Source organism: Heterodontus francisci, chromosome 17 (genome assembly GCF_036365525.1).
Source record: "Heterodontus francisci isolate sHetFra1 chromosome 17, sHetFra1.hap1, whole genome shotgun sequence".
Classification (NCBI taxonomy): domain Eukaryota; kingdom Metazoa; phylum Chordata; class Chondrichthyes; order Heterodontiformes; family Heterodontidae; genus Heterodontus; species Heterodontus francisci.
Window position 1 is genome coordinate 21,922,892 of NC_090387.1, and position 18,394 is coordinate 21,941,285.

The 18,394-nt window shown below is 42.3% G+C and overlaps 1 protein-coding gene across 3 annotated transcripts in view; it reads right to left on the reverse strand.

Moving 5' to 3' along the window:
* The window catches only part of LOC137378753 (rifampicin phosphotransferase-like), a 200,945-nt gene that overhangs the window by 18,302 nt on the left and 164,249 nt on the right, over window positions 1–18,394 (reverse strand). For 2 of the 3 annotated variants that reach the window (XM_068049132.1, XM_068049131.1), the window contains exons 25-29: window positions 15,637–15,765; window positions 12,436–12,520; window positions 10,181–10,269; window positions 6,575–6,637; window positions 2,448–2,543 (exon numbers count right to left, since the gene is read on the reverse strand). In XM_068049132.1, coding sequence (XP_067905233.1) covers window positions 2,448–2,543; window positions 6,575–6,637; window positions 10,181–10,269; window positions 12,436–12,520; window positions 15,637–15,765 — 462 coding nt within the window. The remainder of the gene's footprint in view (window positions 1–2,447; window positions 2,544–6,574; window positions 6,638–10,180; window positions 10,270–12,435; window positions 12,521–15,636; window positions 15,766–18,394) is intronic. The other variant, XM_068049133.1, reaches the window with a different exon arrangement.

An 18,394-nucleotide genomic window follows, 5' to 3' on the forward strand; every position in this document is an offset into this window, starting at 1 on the left:
TCCCTTCTAATAATTATCCAGTTCTCTTTTGAAAACCTCAATTGAATCTACCTCCACCACACTCTCAGGCAGTGCACTCCAGATCCTAACCACTCGCTGCATAAAAAGGTTTTTCCTCATGTCGCTGTTGCTTCTTTTGCCAATCACCTTAAATTGATGCCCTCTGTTTCTCGACACTTCCACCAATGGGAACAGTTTCTCACTATCTATTTTGTCCAAACTCCTCATGTTTTTGAACAACTCTATCAAACTCTCTACCTTCTCTTCTCTAAGGAGAACAGCCTCATCTCCAATCTGACCTTGTAACTTAAGTTCCTCATCCCTGGAACCATTCTGATGAATCTTTTCTGCACCCTCTCTAATGCCTTAACATCGTTCCTAAAGTACGCTGCCCAGAACTGGACACAATACTCCAGTTGAGGTCAAACTAGTGTTTTGTATAGGTTTACCGTAACTTCCTTGTTTTTGTACTCTCTGCCCCTATTTATAAAGCTCAGGATCCCGTATGCTTTATTAGCAGCTTTCTCAACCTGCCCTGCCACCTCCAATGATTTGTACACACATATCCCCAGATCCCTCTGCTCCTGCACCCCCTTTAGAATTGTATCCTTTATTTTATACTGCCTTTCCTAGATCTTCCTACCAAAATGAATCATTTCACACTTCTCTGCATGAAATTTCCTATGACACTTGTCCACCCATTCCACCAGCCAGTCTATGTCCTTATGAAGTTTAAGACTATCTTCCATTTTTGTGTCATCTGCAAATTTTGAAATTTTGCCCCTTACACACAAGTCCAGGCCATTAATATAAATCAAGGAAATCAGGGGTCCTAACACTGACCCCTGGGGAACGTCCACTCGAAATGAGATCATGAATAGCATTGGCAGTTCAATTATTCCACGCTAAGCAGGACTAATTTACTAGTTATTAAGTTGTAATTAGTAATTTACTAATTAATGCACTAATTTAGTGCAGTCCTCAAGTCCATGTAAACAGGCGGACCATTTCATCCCCGTTTTTGGCTGGTTACAAATTTAGGGTCAAATTTCACTTTTTGGGAGTTTTTGCAACGTTAAACAAAATTGTGTGATGTTAACAGTGTGCTAATATAACAAGTAGAACTACAAGAAGTACAAATACATTTCACATATATCAGAAGTTCTGGAATCAGACTTTGCCAATTTCCAATCTTGACCAATAATTCAGGTGGGCATTTGCTGTGCGAATTGCAACCTTTAATCCAGAGAACTCACCAAGACCTTTAAGAATGACATAGAATGAACAGCACAGAAAGTGACTTTTTGTCCCACCTTGTTTATGCTCTACACAAGTTTCCTGTCACCCAGAGAAATATACATTTGGGACAGTCTCAATTTTGTTCTAAATAACTCTTATGCTTTTTTACATTACACAAAATACAAAGTTGGATACAAGAAAATAAGATAAAGCGTTACAAAAGCAAAATACTGCAGATGCTAGAAACCTGAAACATAAACAAAAGTGCTGGAAACACTCAGCAGGTCTGGCAGCATCTGTGGAAAGAAAAACAGAGTTAACGTTTCAGGTCAGTGACCTTTCATCAGGACTTCTGATTCTGGTTCTGATGAAAGGTCACAGACCTGAAACATTGGGCAGGATTTTGGGTTTTGAGTGGGGGTCAAATGGGGGTCACAACCCTGAACTGTGTGTGGAACCGTCACCCGGCAGTGATTTTCCCCGAATTGGTCAATTAGTGGCCAGAGGGCATGCTTGCAATCCAATTAAGGACGGCGGGCGGGTTCTCAAAACTGAAGGGGGCCTGCCAGCTTGGAAGCAGCAACAGACTACCTTTTCAGGTAAGAGAAAGAGAGGGTGCTTCAAGATGGAGGTGCTCGCTCCCCAACTTTTGAAAGTTTTAAATAAAAAATAAACTCAGCAGCTGGGCCACCAGTGTGGAGGAGAAACCCATCCACAGGGCAGCTTGTGGCTGCAGCTGAACCCAGGTAGGCGAGAAGACCTCAAAGCCTGCCTGCAGCCCTGGTCTTCAAAGCCTCCAAGCAGCTGGCCTAGTCCCTGATACCACAGGGGGCCTGGAGGCTGACTGGAAAATTCCAGTTGGTCTCTGGCAATAGGCCTTAAGGGATCAAACACAACCCCTGCACCCATCCTGCCCCTGAGAAAATGGCCTGGAGGTGAGATGGTGCCAGCCAACCAGGACACCAGCCAGAAGCGTGAGTATTTGCACCTGCCCGCCTCCATACTTGCCCCATCGGTGGCTAAAATTCCTGCCAGTTAACTCTGCTTCTCTCTCCAAAGATACTGCCAGATCTGCTGAATATTTCCAGCATTTTCTGAAAATAAAACATTAACATTCTTGCTTTTCTTGTAAAGTGCTGCTTTTGCAAACGCTGTTAAGTCCAATACTCAAATCAGTTACACTGTCTGGTTGGTAACCGTGTACTTACCTCTCGGAGGCAGCGGAAACCATGTTTCTGTAGGAAGTTTTGAAATTTCTGACCAGCTTCTCCACTCTCCTGAGACAACAGCCAAGATACTGCAGCCTAGTTAAAAAGAGGTTGCAATAATTTGACCCCAAATGTTTTTCAACATAAATATTTTGAATGCATAATTACATAGCAACAGTGCACTAAAATAACTTTCCTGACAATGTGCACCCCAAATGCTGTCAATCGCTTCCCAATTGCAGTGCTGTAGCACTTTGAAAGAATCTGAGGAAGTTAGATTTTGGATAAAGGGTGCTTTGTAGAAGAGCAGACAGAATTCTCATAACTGCATGGCAATTGAACAATTTAATATTTTCAGGGCTGCAGTCTCACCCTTACACTAAAATACCAAGTTTTGTTTTTTAAAAAGTACAATCTAGAATGATCTGCGAATTCTTTATGATAATATAAATGAGGAATGATCTTTGCAGGTCTGGTTTGACAGAAAACAGAGTAGAGTTTGATTGCTTTGACGTGCACTCACTAATCAACAAGTTTATTGAATATATTAAGGACTAACTGTATACAACTGTTACAGGACCTCTCTGCAAGACAGCTGTATCTTGAAAGATGAAGCTTTAAACAACTCCTTCTTCTTGCGTTTTTGCTTTTTATTTTATAATCCCTGTTCGCATTGACCTAAGAATTTTTCATTTCCACACATTTCCTTTAAGTGGTATGTACATAGTGGTCAGGGTCCCCTTTGTGTGCTTGACCAGACCACTATCAATAACAGGTGTGAGCATCTGACAAAAGATGTGCTGAGTGAATTGTTAAGACTTTTCCTTCCTCTCCCCACCTCCTTCCTCTTCCCATGAGAAGGAGCTTAGATCGACATTCAGTCTCACGCTGGAGCTCAACGCCTGGGGACCAGACGCTGTGTGCCAATTCTCGTCATGGAGGGAAACCTATGGCCAGAGACGGAAATGGAGATTTTTAAGCAGGAAAAGACATTTTGTCCACCTGCATATGTTCTTTTTTAAAAGGGACAATCAGACACAAAACATCTGGGGTGGGGAGGGGAGCAATTTTCACTCCAGTGCAGTGCTGAGGGAGTGCTGTGCCATCAGCAGTGCCATCTTTCAGATGAGACGTCAAACTGAGGCCCCGTCTGCCCTCTTAGGTGGGCATAAAAGATCCCATGACACTATTTTGAATAACAGCAGGCGAGATATCCCTGGTGTTCTGCCCAATATTTATCACTCAACCATCACAAAAAAAATCAGTCATTATCACACTGTGGGAGCTTGCTGTACACAATTTGGTTGCTGAGTTTCCTACATTACAGCAGTGACTACACTTCAAAAGTACTTCATTGGTTGTAAAGCACTTTCGGATGTCCTGTGGTCATGAAAGGTGCTATATAATGCAAAGCTTTCTTTCCCTCTTTCTTTCTGTGCATAGATCAGGTGCTTGGCAGGTGGTGATGTTACTGTCCATTGGTGTGGCCCTTGCAGGATGCTCTCGAGCAGCTCTGGCACTGGAAGGCCCAGCTACTGACTACACCATTGCAGCATGAGTGGCAGAATTCTGGGCTGGCTGGCTGACAGGCAACAGCAAGTGCATTGGCGGAGTGACAATGGTGGGAAAATGAATGCTATCTTGCAGGTTCGTGCTCCATTGAGCCACTGCCACTCCCCAGGGACAGCATCTCTGCAATCTACAGAATCTGTTGGAGGACAGGTTGCTGGACTAGCGCGTGAGCCTGCAAGCCCTTTTGTCTTATTCTTGGCATGAGGATTGAGTCATGTAAAGGACCAATCCTAACTTGTTTGCAACTGTGGGGAGGGGGTGAATCTGGTACCTCCTCTCTGGAGCCAAACCAGAAGCAATGGTTTAAGGAAGACAGTAAATTACAGGATGGGGGGGGGGATGGGGGTGGTTGGGCAGAAGGGAGTGGAGGTGGTTCGGGGAAGTTTGGAAGCAGATTGCCGAGCAGCTGCTAGCAGGATTTTTGTCAGGTTCGGAGGAGAAATCGTGTTCCTCCTGATTCCATAATGATCTAGGAAAAAAAACAGTTACTCACCTGATGCCCAATGGCCCATGTGGTCCCATTACAGACTCCGATCATTAGTCACTCTGACTGTTACACACTCCGATCATTATACACCCCAACTGTTACACACCCCGATCATTATACACCCCAACTGTTACACACTCCGATCATGATACACCCCAACTGTTACACACCCCAATCATTATACACCCCAACTGTTACACACCCCAATCATTATACACCCCAACTGTTACACACCCCGATCATTATACACCCCAACTGTTACACACTCCGATCATGATACACCCCAACTGTTACACACCCCGATCATTATACACCCCAACTGTTACACACCCCGATCATTATACACCCCAACTGTTACACACTCCGATCATGATACACCCCAACTGTTACACACCCCGATCATTATACACCCCAACTGTTACACACTCCGATCATGATACACCCCAACTGTTACACACTCCGATCATGATACACCCCAACTGTTACACACCCCGATCATTATACACCCCAACTGTTACACACTCTGATCATTATACACCCCCACTGTTACAAACCCCGATCATTATATACCCCAACTGTTACACACCCCGATCATTATACACCCCAACTGTTACACACTCTGATCATTATACACCCCCACTGTTACAAACCCCGATCATTATATACCCCAACTGTTACACACCCCGATCATTATACACCCCAACTGTTACACACTCTGATCATTATACACCCCCACTGTTACAAACCCCGATCATTATACACCCCCACTGTTACACACTACGATCATTATACACTCCCACTGTTACACACCCCGATCATTATACACCCCCACTGTTACACACTCCGATCATTATACACTCCCAATGTTACACACCCCGATCATTATACACTCCCAATGTTACACACCCCGATCATTATACACTCCCAATGTTACACACCCCGATCATTATACACCCCCACTCTTACACACCCCTATCATTATACACCCCCACTGTTACACACTTCGATCATTATACACCCCCACTCTTACACACCCCTATCATTATACACCCCCACTGTTACACACTCCGATCATTATACACCCCCACTGTTACACACTCCGATCATTATACACTCCCAATGTTACACACCCCGATCATTATACACTCCCAATGTTACACACCCCGATCATTATACACTCCCAATGTTACACACCCCGATCATTATACACCCCCACTCTTACACACCCCTATCATTATACACCCCCACTGTTACACACTCCGATCATTATACACGCCAACTGTTACACTCTCCGATCATTATACACCCCCACTCTTACACACCCCGATCATTATACACCCCCACTCTTACACACCCCTATCATTATACACCCCCACTCTTACACACCCCTATCATTATACACCCCCACTGTTACACACCCCGATCATTATACACGCCAACTGTTACACTCTCCGATCATTAGTCACTCCGACTGTTACACACCCTGATCATTATACACCCCGTCCGTTATACACCCTGACCGTTATACGCCCTGACCGTTATACGCCCTGACCAGTATACGCCCTGACTGGTATACGCCCTGACCGTTATACACCCCGTCCGTTATACACCCCGTCCGTCATACACCCCGACCGTTATACACCCCGACCGTTATACACCCCGACCGTTATACACCCCGACCGTTATACCCCCTGACCGTTATACACCCTGACGGTTATATTCCCCAACCATTGTACACCCCGCCCGTTATATTCCCCGACTTTTATACACCCAACCGTTACACACCCGACCATTATACACCCCTCTCATTATACCTTCCAGCCATTATACACACTGCCCATTACACACCCTGCCTGTTATCTACTCCATCAGTTACAAACCTTGCCAATTTTCCTTTCTATGAACATCATGACTTCTCTGTCAGAGCAGCAACTAGCATACCAAGCTCTAGTAACATTTAGAACTGTCAACCAGCCCATGTGATTGACTTCAAACTGAAGCCACCAAGATTCACTCATTATTGTATCCCCAAGCCACATGTTACCAGGTACCCAGAATTGTTCTTTACCTCAGCATCCAGCCTCAGAAATTCGGCAGAGCTGCCCTGTGTTTGAATTGCTTCGGCAATTGTCTAAAATAAAAATATAAGGCTTGTTGTGAAAAAATAAAATCACAGAAATAAAAACATACGATCTTGTCAAAAGGTGAGCTCTCTGGGTGTAATTTTCCTCTTTGTGCTTTAGGTGGTAAACCGGCAGGACAGATCACCAGCACATTGGAAGTGGAAATTAAATGTTTTTTATAAAGTGCAGGCTATCCGTCCAGTCAGTTTTCCACTCAAACAGTGAAAGGGAAAGTTATCCACTTTATGAAAGTGTTAGAAACCCAGTAGACAATCTTGAAAACATGAAAGGGAACACGGAATGCAACTTACACTTGCATTGCATTTAATACTTCCAGCATAATTCTGGAACCTCAATATCTTAGCAACAATACTGCAATAAAAAGCCGGAATAGTTTCAAATATCATCATTGCCGGTGTCACCAGGGACGACTAAATGCCATGAAATTTAGCTGACCTCAAAGAAAAAGGCTGATCTATTTCCTTCCTGTAATCTGGAGCAGGTCAGGGATAAATAACACATTAAAAAAATTCACAGCAGAATTAAATATGTCTAATGTCTTGCAGTTTTCTGTTATTAAACTGCCATTAAAAATACCATAAGTCCCAGGGGTTGTGTGACTGAAGAAATTTGGAGAAGGTGTTCTTTTTTGAGTTGTCTTACTCCTTGTAGATCATAGTTTCAAACTTTGTGAATAGCCAACTAATTGGCTCAGATTTTAACTCTGGTTGGCTTTTGAGTGGATGTGTCTCAAAGCCAGTTGGTAACTCACCCACAGCTCCAGAAATGAGGCCAGAGATATCTTAACTCCTGAACCCCATTTAAATCTCGCTAGCCATGTACAATGCACGGCTCCAAATGTCAAAGATTTTGTTAGCTTTGGAGTGGGCACAGGATAGATTTTTTTTTAGAGATACAGCACTGAAACAGGCCCTTCGGCCCACCGAGTCTGTGCCGACCATCAACCACCCATTTATACTAATCCTATACTAATTCCATATTCCTACCACATCCCCACCAGTCCCTATATTTCCCTACCACCTACCTATACTAGGGGTAATTTATAATGGCCAATTTACCTATCAACCTGCAAGTTTTTGGCATGTGGGAGGAAACCGGAGCACCCGGAGGAAACCCACGCAGACACAGGGAGAACTTGCAAACTCCACACAGGCAGTACCCGGAATTGAACGCGGGTCGCTGGAGCTGTGAGGCTGCGGTGCTAACCACTGCGCCACTGTGCCAGAATGACAGCAGGATTTAAAGGATTAAATTATGAAGACAGATTGCATAAATAGGGCTTGTGTGCCCTTGAGGCTCGAAGGTTGACAGGTGATCTAATTGAGGTATTAAAAATTATTAAGGGATTATATAGAACAGATGTAAGAGAAACTATTTCCTCTGGTGGGGGAATCCAGAACAAGAAATTGAAGCCAGGCCATTTAGGAATGAAATCAGGGATCATTTTTTCAGAAAAATGGACAGTGGAAACCTGGAACTCTCTTCCCCAGTAGGCTGTGGATATATGCTTTGTCAACTGAAATTTTCAGGACTGAGATCGAAAGATTTTATTCAGTCAGGATATCAAGGGGTATGGAACAAAGGTGGGTAAATGGTACAAATCAGCTTAATCTGATTGAATGGAAGAATTGGATCAAGGGGCTGAATGGCCTCCTCCTGTTCCTATAACTACCCTTTACTTCATTATTTTCGTGATATATATTCTTAAATTTACAAACGTATTTGTTGATTTTCCATTAATATGTATTTCTCAATATCAACATAATCTGTGATTTATTTGCCCATTTGCAAAGGTTTACAGCCCAGAAATTACAATTAGAGATCTTTGCAGTAAAACACTCCTTCGTCTGCTATTTACATGGCAATGTTAACAGACCTTAAAATAAACAGGTTAATACATATGTTAAAATAACTGGCAAAGAACTGCCATACAAATACATCCTTGGCCGTGCTCACATTGCCCATAGCCCAAGAACAAATATTTCTTGAAATAATCTCATTTAATATGATCCTTTTCCTACAAACATTTTATTTTTCAACACAATTTGGGAACACCTACAAATTTTTTACATTTCTTGAAAAATATTGATAATTATTGCCAAAAGCTCAAGCCCAGTGGCTAATCCTTATAGAAGGATTTCTCTGTTCACATTCATCTAAATACAAACACCAGCAGGAGATTTACTTTGTTCCCTGTTATTTAGTGAATGATGTGATTTACTATTCCTTCACCTTGACCACAAAAGTCTTAGGCAGAGTTTCATCAGATGCCTACAACATGTGCAGAGGGAGAAATTTGAGTAGTGCCCATTTCTGACACAAAATTGTGGCAGTGCAATCACACTCCAAGGCCCAATCAAAAATGGTGAGATGCGGAAACCAATGCAGCTAAGCAATCGAGGCCTTTAGGAAAGCCCTGACACCTAACCAAACTAGTAGGTTCTGGAGCTGGGGGTGATGCTGGTAGCTGGCCACAGTATTTCCTGTAGAACAAGGAGAAGCACTCCCGCTCCTCCTTGATCCATAGAAATGAAACTACAAATAAAAAAAATTCCCTGAGATTTTTATGGGCAGTAAGGTTTGCTAGTTGGGGCCACTGAAGATCTGAGTGGAGCATGATTTTCTCAACTGATGGACAACTTTTCACTGGAGTCAGAAAACTGACCTTAAGATCCTAATTTTCATATTCGAGGCTTCTAATGCCTGTTTCGAGTGGGAAGCTGCTAAATTGGAAGTCGCTTGCTTCCGGGGGTGACCCACCTGAAACTGGACTTCTTACCATTAATTTTTCCCTCAAGAAATGGCACACCGAGATCCTTCTTTTCATTCAGATAATCATCAATTCCATTACATTCTCAAAGAATTCCAATAAATCTATTTGCTCTTTATAATTTTTTTAAAAAATTTTATTTAGAGATACAGCACTGAAACAGGCCCTTCGGCCCACCGTGTCTGTGCCGACCATCAACCACTCATTTATACTAATCCTACACTAATCCCATATTCCTACCACATCCCCACCTGTCCCTATATCCTCCTACCACTTACCTATACTAGGGACAATTTATAATGGCCAATTTACCTATCAACCAGCAAGTCTTTTGGTGGTGGGAGGAAACCGGAGTACCCGGCAAAAACCCACGCAGACACAGGGAGAACTTGCAAACTCCACACAGGCAGTACCCAGAATTGAACCCAGATCGCTGGAGCTGTGAGGCTGCGGTGCTAACCACTGTGCCGCCCATGTAGTTTGAAGTTACTACTTTGGGCCTTGCTAAATTCATTTGAATTCTTTACAGGAGATTGTGGACTTTCTCCTGGGAATAGGTCTAACTCCCGCTCTCCCTGCCCTGCCCCGAATAGGAGTAATACCAATGTTATTTTTTAATGATTTCTTATTTTAATAAGCGGCAAAAAATTCTCCCACAACTCCTTACGTCCTCCCCAACCTCCATACGCCTTCTTTGATCTTTGAATTTATTTTTATAGTTACTTTTTTGTGAGAAGAAATGATCAGAGATTCTACTTACCTCGATATATGTTGGAATGTCAGCAGACACAACATCTGAACATGTGCTGTACAACACAGCAACATCAGCCAATAGTTCAGAGCTCCACTCTGTAAAATTAATTTTATGAATGATTTGGGGAATCTGTAGATTATTTAAGCAAATAATGCCAATATTTTAGCATCATCATTTTTTTAAGCAAATCTTCCCAATTTTATGGCTCACAAATCTTTTTTTACTTTTACACAGTTTACTACCATTACTGGAGGATGGTATTCAAACCAGGGCCTTTTAAATGCTACTGTGAAGGGGACAGATGGACAATGTCAGTCCTTTTCCACTTTTAAAGTGAAAGGGTCCCATTACAAGATGTGTCATAACAACTGGGTTTAAAAATTCATCTGTGGCGTTAATTGGGCGTGGGGGTTGCTATTTGCTGTAAGGGGGCAGCATACAAATTTGGTGCTGTCACCTTATTTCCATGATTTCCTGCCTTTGTGCTCAGCAGGTGTCCGAACAGTGTTGTGCTGATAGTACGTGGTGCAGCCAGCCTTCCATTCTTAAAGGCAGTCTGTTCCTTTTAAAGGGCAGCTGCACTGAATGGCATTGGCTGCGGCTGAATACTATTGCTGCAGTTCTACAGAAGGAAACTGAAACACCAAAGCAGAGAGGTAGCTCCAGGCTCTCGGATGTGAAACTGGAGGTCTTAGTGGTGAAGGAGGTGAGACTCCATGGTTCCACTGAGGCCCTCCAGAACTACTGTCAGCAGGGAATGAGAACAGGGATCCATGGAGGTCAATTCCCAGTGTCTGAACCCAAGGACGTGGCAGCAGTGCCACAAGAAGTCTAATGGCTTCATGCAGGTGATGAAGATCAGTAAATGCATCTTCACATGACATCTCCTATTCACTGCACCACCAACTCCTCATGCTGCTCACTGCACCACAATTCCATCATTCACCCAGCATCAGTTTCTAGCACTCAGGACTTACCCCTAACATCCAGATGCTCCACCTCACCCTCATACACCTTCCAATGTCTCCATAAACCTCCAGCTATTCTGCTCTGGCAGGCACATCATCCAAACACAATGCTACACAATCACTGGCATCTTCACTCTCTCTCTCTCTTGCAGGACTGGGTGGCACACAATAGAAGGGAGAAGAGCAAAACCAGTGGGGGACAAGGACACCTGCATCTCCTGAGCCCTATGCAGGAGATGATGCTCCACATCATGGGGCCAGCTGTGACAAAGCCCAAGGTATGCAGTGTCACTGAGAACATTCAGGATGATGAAATGTTCCTGCCTTACGCCCCTTCGCAACTCTCATCTCACCCTCATCCTGCAATATGTCAGAATGAGCAAGCTGCAGATGGTGTGACCATTTTAGTTTAGAGATACAGCACTGAAACAGGCCCTTCGGCCCACCGAGTCTGTGCCGACCATCAACCACCCATTTATACTAATCCTACACTAATCCCATATTCCTACCTGTCCCTATATTTCCCTACCACCTACCTATACTTTATAATGGCCAATTAATCTATCAACCTGCAAGTCTTTGGCATGTGGGAGGAAACCGGAGCACCCGGAGGAAACCCACGCAGACACAGGGTGAACTTGCAAACTCCACACAGGCAGTACCCAGAATTGAACCCAGGTCGCTGGAGCTGTGAGGCTGCGGTGCTAACCACTGCACCATGGGCCACTTGCTTTCCCAACCCCACCCTTTCCCTCATTTCAACCTTCATCTTCTGATTTTCGGCTTTCAGAGATGCAAGAACTGCTGCCTGCCCAGCCACAGCAACCTCAGAAGGAGGAGAGATAGCAACAACACAGCACTGATGAAGAAGCACAGTCACTTGATCAGACACTCACAGCCACCAGCTCAGATACTGGCACTACACATACCTTAAAGCTTAATATAGACTTGATATCAGCACATGGGTGGGCTGCAGCCAGGCCAGGGGTGGAAAGGATAGTTGATGTGTCAGTTCACCAGAAAGCAAGGTGACAAATGAGTTTGCTGCAGAGAATTCAGATGAGGAAGTTGCTGGGGTGGCTGGTTAGGTGGATTTGGATAACACACCACCTTGTAACTCAACACTAATTACTATCTAAATTTAGCATAACAGTTCACTACTCAATGAATATTATTTCAATACATCACCTAACAATTATCAAACTGTGGGATTGGATGTCAGCCATAGTGAATGTTTTGTAACTTACACTCAACTAAATATAAAGGCGATGTTAGCAAACACTTGACACGTACTTGTTTTTCCTTCCGACAAAACTGACACGAGAACAGCATTCCACATTCCAGAGCTGCATGATTTTGACAATGATGTACACCATGCCTAAAAGTAATAAAATAAAGAATTTATATCACAGATGTATACATTTAACACACTTGAGAAGGATTCACTGCCTAGGAAAAGGACCTTGTGTTTCAACCTTGTGTGTTCTAATTAGTGCTTCCATTTTTCATAGTTGAATCTTCAGCATCAGATAACAGGAGGTAGTTTCAAAATGTCACATCATTTCAAAAAGGAGGTGAGGGGTCGCAATATTGGTTTACGAAAGAATCACAGCTATGAGGAGGGATGATATGCCAGAAGAATCATAAATAAAGCCATATGTGTTGAACTGAGGAACAAAGAAAGGGCAATCACAGTGCTGGGAGTGTACTATAAGACCCACAAACAGTCAGAGGGAAATACAAGAGCGAACATATCACCAAATTGCTGAAAAGTGCAGAAACAAAAAGTCAGTAATAGCAGGGGATTTCAACTACACAGATATTAGCTGGGATAAATCCTGTACAAAAGGTGCAGAGGCCACAGAATTCTTAAAATGTACCCAGCAGAACTTTTTAAAGACAGTATGTAGCAAGTCCAACAAGAGAAGGGACAGCTCAGGACTTAGTTCTAGAGAATGAATCTCGGCAGGTGGAAGGGGTATCAGTGGGAGAGCATTTTGGTGGAAATGATCATAATGCAGTTAAATTTAGAGTAATTACGGAAAAGGATACAGATAATCCAAAAGTAAACCTTTGAAATTGGGGAAAAACCAAATTTACTAAGCTGAGATGTGATTGGCGTAAGTGGATTGGAAACAACTACTTGAAGGTAAATCAGTGTCAGAGCAGTAGGAGGCATTCATGGAGGCAACAGGGAGAGTTCAGAACAAATATGTTCCCACAAAGAAAAAAGGTGAGTCTTGCAAATCTAGACCCCCTGAATGTCAAAGAGCATACACTGTAGGATAAGACAAAAAAAGAAAGCTTATGCCAGATGCCAAGAGCTCAATACTATAGAAAGCCTAGAGGAATATAAAACAGGGGTGAAATTAAAAAGGAAATTAAGAAAGCAAAGACAGGGCATGAAAACATAGTGTCAATTAAAACACAGGAAAACCCAAGGATGTTTTATAAATACATAAAAAGCAAGAGGCTAACTAAGGAAGGATTAGGGATGATTAGATAAGCAAAAAATAAAAGCAGGAAATGCTGGAAACACTCAGCAGGCCTGGCAGCATCCGTGGCTAGAGAAAAAGAGTTAATGTTTCAGGTCTGTGACCTTTCATCAGAACTGAGAAAAGTTAGAAATGTAAAAGGCTTTGAACAAATGAAAGGGGGGGAGGGTTGGAAGAACAAAGGGAAGGTCCATAATAGGGTGGAGGGCAGGACAGAGTAAATGAGAATAGGTTTTATGGCACAAAGCCAAAGGGAGTGGTAATGGGACAAGTAAAGAAACAAAAGATATGTTTAGATGGCAGGATAGCAGCAGTCTGAAAGTAAAGGGATTGACATACAAACAAGAGAAAAAAACTGAGCCAGCAAAAAAAGGAACAAAATGGGGGCAGAGATTAAAATTGTTGAACAAAACATTGAGTCCAGAAGGCTGTAAAGTGCCCAGTCAAAAGATGAGGTGCTGTTCCTCGAGCTTGCATTGAGCTTCATTGGAATACTGCAGCAGGCCAACGATAGAAAAGTCAGAGTGGAAACAAGGTAGACAATTAAAACGACAGGTGACAGACCAAAAAAGGTAACTTGTGTGTGGAGGCACAAGATGTGAGCATGGTTCTTAATGAATGCTTTGCATCTATTTTCACAAAAGAGAACATTGAGCAGATATTGTAGTAAGGAGGAAGAATGTGAAATATTGGTTGGGATAAACATAGTGAGGAAGGATATATTAAGATGTCTAGCATCCTTGAAAATGGATAAACCACAGACCCTGATGAAATTTTTCACAGGCTACTAAGGGAAGCAAGAGAAGAAATAGTGATGGCTCTGACCATCATTTTCCAATCCTTTCTGGCTGCAGGCATGGTGCAGGAGGACTGCTAACGTTGTACCATTGTTTAAAAACGGGATAGTTTGAGTAATTATAGGCTAGTCAGCCTTACCTCAGTGGTGGGCAAATTATTTAAAAAATCTCTGAGAGAACACATAAATCATCGTTTAAAGAGGCACAGATTACTCAAGGTCAGACAACATGGATTTGTTAAGGGAAGTTTGTGTCCAACTAACTTGATTGAATTTTTTGAAGAGGTAACAAAGAGTGTCAAAAGGATGTTTGATGTAGTCTACATGGACTGGTTAAGTGACCAGAAAAGTGGCAAATGGAATTCAATCTGGAGAAGTGTGAGGTAATGCATTTGGGGAGGACAAGCAAGGCAAGGGGATACACAATAGGTTGTAGGATTCTGAAAAGTACAGGGAAACAAGTGATCTTGGAGTGTACATCTACAGATGCCTGAAGGCAGCAAGACAAGTAGATAAGGTGGTCAAGAAGGCATAATGGATAGTTTCCTTTATTGGCCATGACCTAGAGTATAATAGCAGAGAGGTTATGCTAGAACTGTATAAAATATTAGTTAGACTGCCTCTAGATTACTGTGTACAATTCTAGATACTGCATTACAGGAAGGATGTGATCACACTAGAGAGGGTATGGAACAGATTTAAAAGGATGTTAGCAAGAATGGAGAATTTTAGCTCTGAGGAAAGATTGGACAGGTTGGGGTTATTATCTTTGGAACAGAGGAGGCTGAGGGCAGATTTAATTGACGTGTACAAAATTATGAGGGGCCTAGATAGAGTGGATAGGAAGGACCTATTTCACTTAGCAGAGAGGTCCATAACCAGGGAACATAGATTTAAGGTAATTGGTGGAAGGATTAGAGGGGAGTTGAAGTGAAATTCTTTCACCCAGAAGGTGGTGGGGTCTGGAACTCACTGTGTGAAAGGGTGATAGAAGCAGAAACCCTCCTGCAAATGAGGTGCTGCAACCTATAGGGCTACAGACCAAGAGCTGGAAAGTGGGATTAGACCTTACAGCTCTTTTTCGGCTGGCATGGACACAATGGACTGAATGGCCTCCTTCTGTGCCTTAAATCTTTCTATACTTCTATGTTTCCACATCATTGGCTTCCATATCAAACATCCATATTTTAAATGGTCACCCACCTCAAAATACTCAGGTAGCTGCCGATCTATATTGAAGTAAAATTCTTGTGCTTTGTTTGCAGGTTGAATCTGATAAGTCTTCATTTTCTTCATTAATCTATTTACCCTTGTTTCAGCAGTTAGCATATACTGGAAGTGATTCAAATACAGTCACTGTATTGTATTAAACATTCAGTAATAACTGATACATGTGACAGGCTACATATTTTACTTACAATAATTAAAAATGTTCACTATATTTCATCAATATTTGGCTAAAAGAATTACACCAACTTGGCCTATTTTGTTTTTTTGCCCATGTTACAAGGTAAATTACAAGCTGGTACATGTCCAGCAGGTCCTAATTGAACTGCTATTCATGGATGTGAACTAGGGAACATCTCAAATATGGCTTAATATATCCCTGGTTAGAGGATGATGCACTCTCACAAAGCTTTCTAAGAAAAAGTAATGCTTTCTAAAAAAAAACGTCATTGGTTCTGCCATTTTATCCTGGTTAGGGACTAAAAGGTAACTTTACTGTGTTAAATTACAATGTCTGTGCAGTTTCTCAAGTAAATTTTGCCCCTTTTTACGTACACAAGCTAACAGCCCCGACATGGTGAACAATCGCCTAAAACAACAGGCAATAAGCCAATCCATCCTTCCAAATTGTACACATCATATGGTCATTATAAATAAAATTACCTTACCCTCTCAATCTTTAAGCCATAATTCGACAAGACTGAAAATTATATTTCAATTCAAAGGATTTAATTTGTTTAACAGTGGTAAATTTTTATCATTAGGAGCCTCCTATATTCTACAGGTAGGAGTTATCAGATGCCTTCCTCTATGCATTAAAAGGGTTTTCTATTGAATCTTACTCAACCTGTTTTTTTCTGCAACATTTTGGGATACAGTATATGAGTTATTTGTGACATGACATGTGATGAGCGGGATTGGATGGAACAGATGACTTTGGACCTATGGTTCCAAAGCTCTCCATCACCAGGGTTTCCTCACCTCATGCCTGGGTTTTTGTACACTAATTAATAGAGATTGATTGCAATCACTCCATTATCATTGTATCATGTGACTATCAGGATGGTCGCAGAAGAACCAGATGAACCTTGGTCTTCTTCCTTTGTTTGTTGAAAGCCTGAACAAAAGTTGGTGAATGTTGCAAAAAGTTATTTCCTTTTCATTCTAATGCCCTCAACACTGAATTGGGTGAAATGGTGCTGAATGATAGTCGTGCACAGACAGTAACACACTCATGTCAAACTGCCTTGTCCTTTATTTTAAATTAAAGTGTTAAAATAAAGTTTAAAATAATCAGATAAAGGCTCATGAAAATAGTTGTCAGAGACTCATACAGATACATTAAGTGGTTGTGCAGTAACTGCCATGGATTGCACTGCTATCTTCATTACTATGCCGTTAAAAAGGTTGAGGAAATTTCTTTTCCAGTACATGTTTGCAATCATTTTACTAAAGGGCATATTTTCAACAGCGTAAGCCTTAAGCCTTGCAAACACATTTGGATTCAGTTGCATAGCTGTTGAAGTACACGGAAGTCATCTAAGTTTATATTACTCCTGCAGTCAAGTAACACCCAGAAAAATGGTCCAACAGCAGCAGCTCCCTGTCATTTCAGTAAGTGAGGAGTTATTAAGCTGAAAAGTGTGCCAAAGTCATTTGCTGATTGCAGGCTTCACAGGAACTTCTTTTAAACCATTGCTTCACATCACTGACACCAACACTTCATTTTACTCTCCTGCTTTCCGCTTCCCAGAGGAATGTTTTGGGAGCCCTGACTGCCCTCTGTTCTCACCCCCAAAACCACGCTCTGACTTCAGTCAAGGGGTTCCTTTTCCCATGGGCATACTACTCTACGCCATCATATTGGAGGCAGCAATGTGTTCATGACAGGAGAATCATGGCAGAAGACTACAGCCCCCCAAGGCACTATCTTACCCCCGTGTGTACAGGGCATACTGGCCCAACAAGGCATCTCCAAGGAGCTGTGTCTCTCCAAGGATATCACTGGGCATCTCTGTCAACTTCATCCCGAGGGATGTGCAGAATAACTCCACTGCCACTACTGCTCCGTTTGTGGCAACAAAAGTGACAGCAGCCCTTAGGTTTTACAGCTCCACACATTTCCAGGCTGCCACAAGTCACAGTTTCCTGGCAAATATTATCATTCAATCAATGCCACTAAAAAGAGATTAGTTGGTCAATATAATGTTTCTGTTTGTGGAACCTTACCATGTGCAAATTGACGGCCATGTTTCCTACATTGCAACTTCAAAAGCATTTCATTGGTTTTAAAGTGCTTTGGGACATGCTGAGGTTGTGAAAGGTGTTAATGTCACGGACCTGTAATTATGTTTTCTCCTCAGATTAAAAACCGTGTGTGTGCCTTTAAGACGCTATTAAAAACAGTGCACCTTTCAGGGAGAGAACATTCTGGAATTTCTGAGACACAGTGTGCTGCAGCTGCATTTTTGTTACCATGGGTAACAGCAGGATAGGTCACATGGTATGATGTGTCCACTTGGACTGCGCGTGGAGCTGGCAGAAACTGGCTGAGACCAGTTAGTTCTGACAGACTTTTCAGCAAGGTGTACTGAAGACAAGAGGCTGTTTTATTCTCTCTCAGAAAAATTCTACAAGTTGCTACAAGCCAAGTTAATTCCCTAAATAAAGAAGAAAAGCTTTTCTTTTTCAAGAAATTACTTGTATTGCTGCTTAATGCCTACTGCAGCTGAAG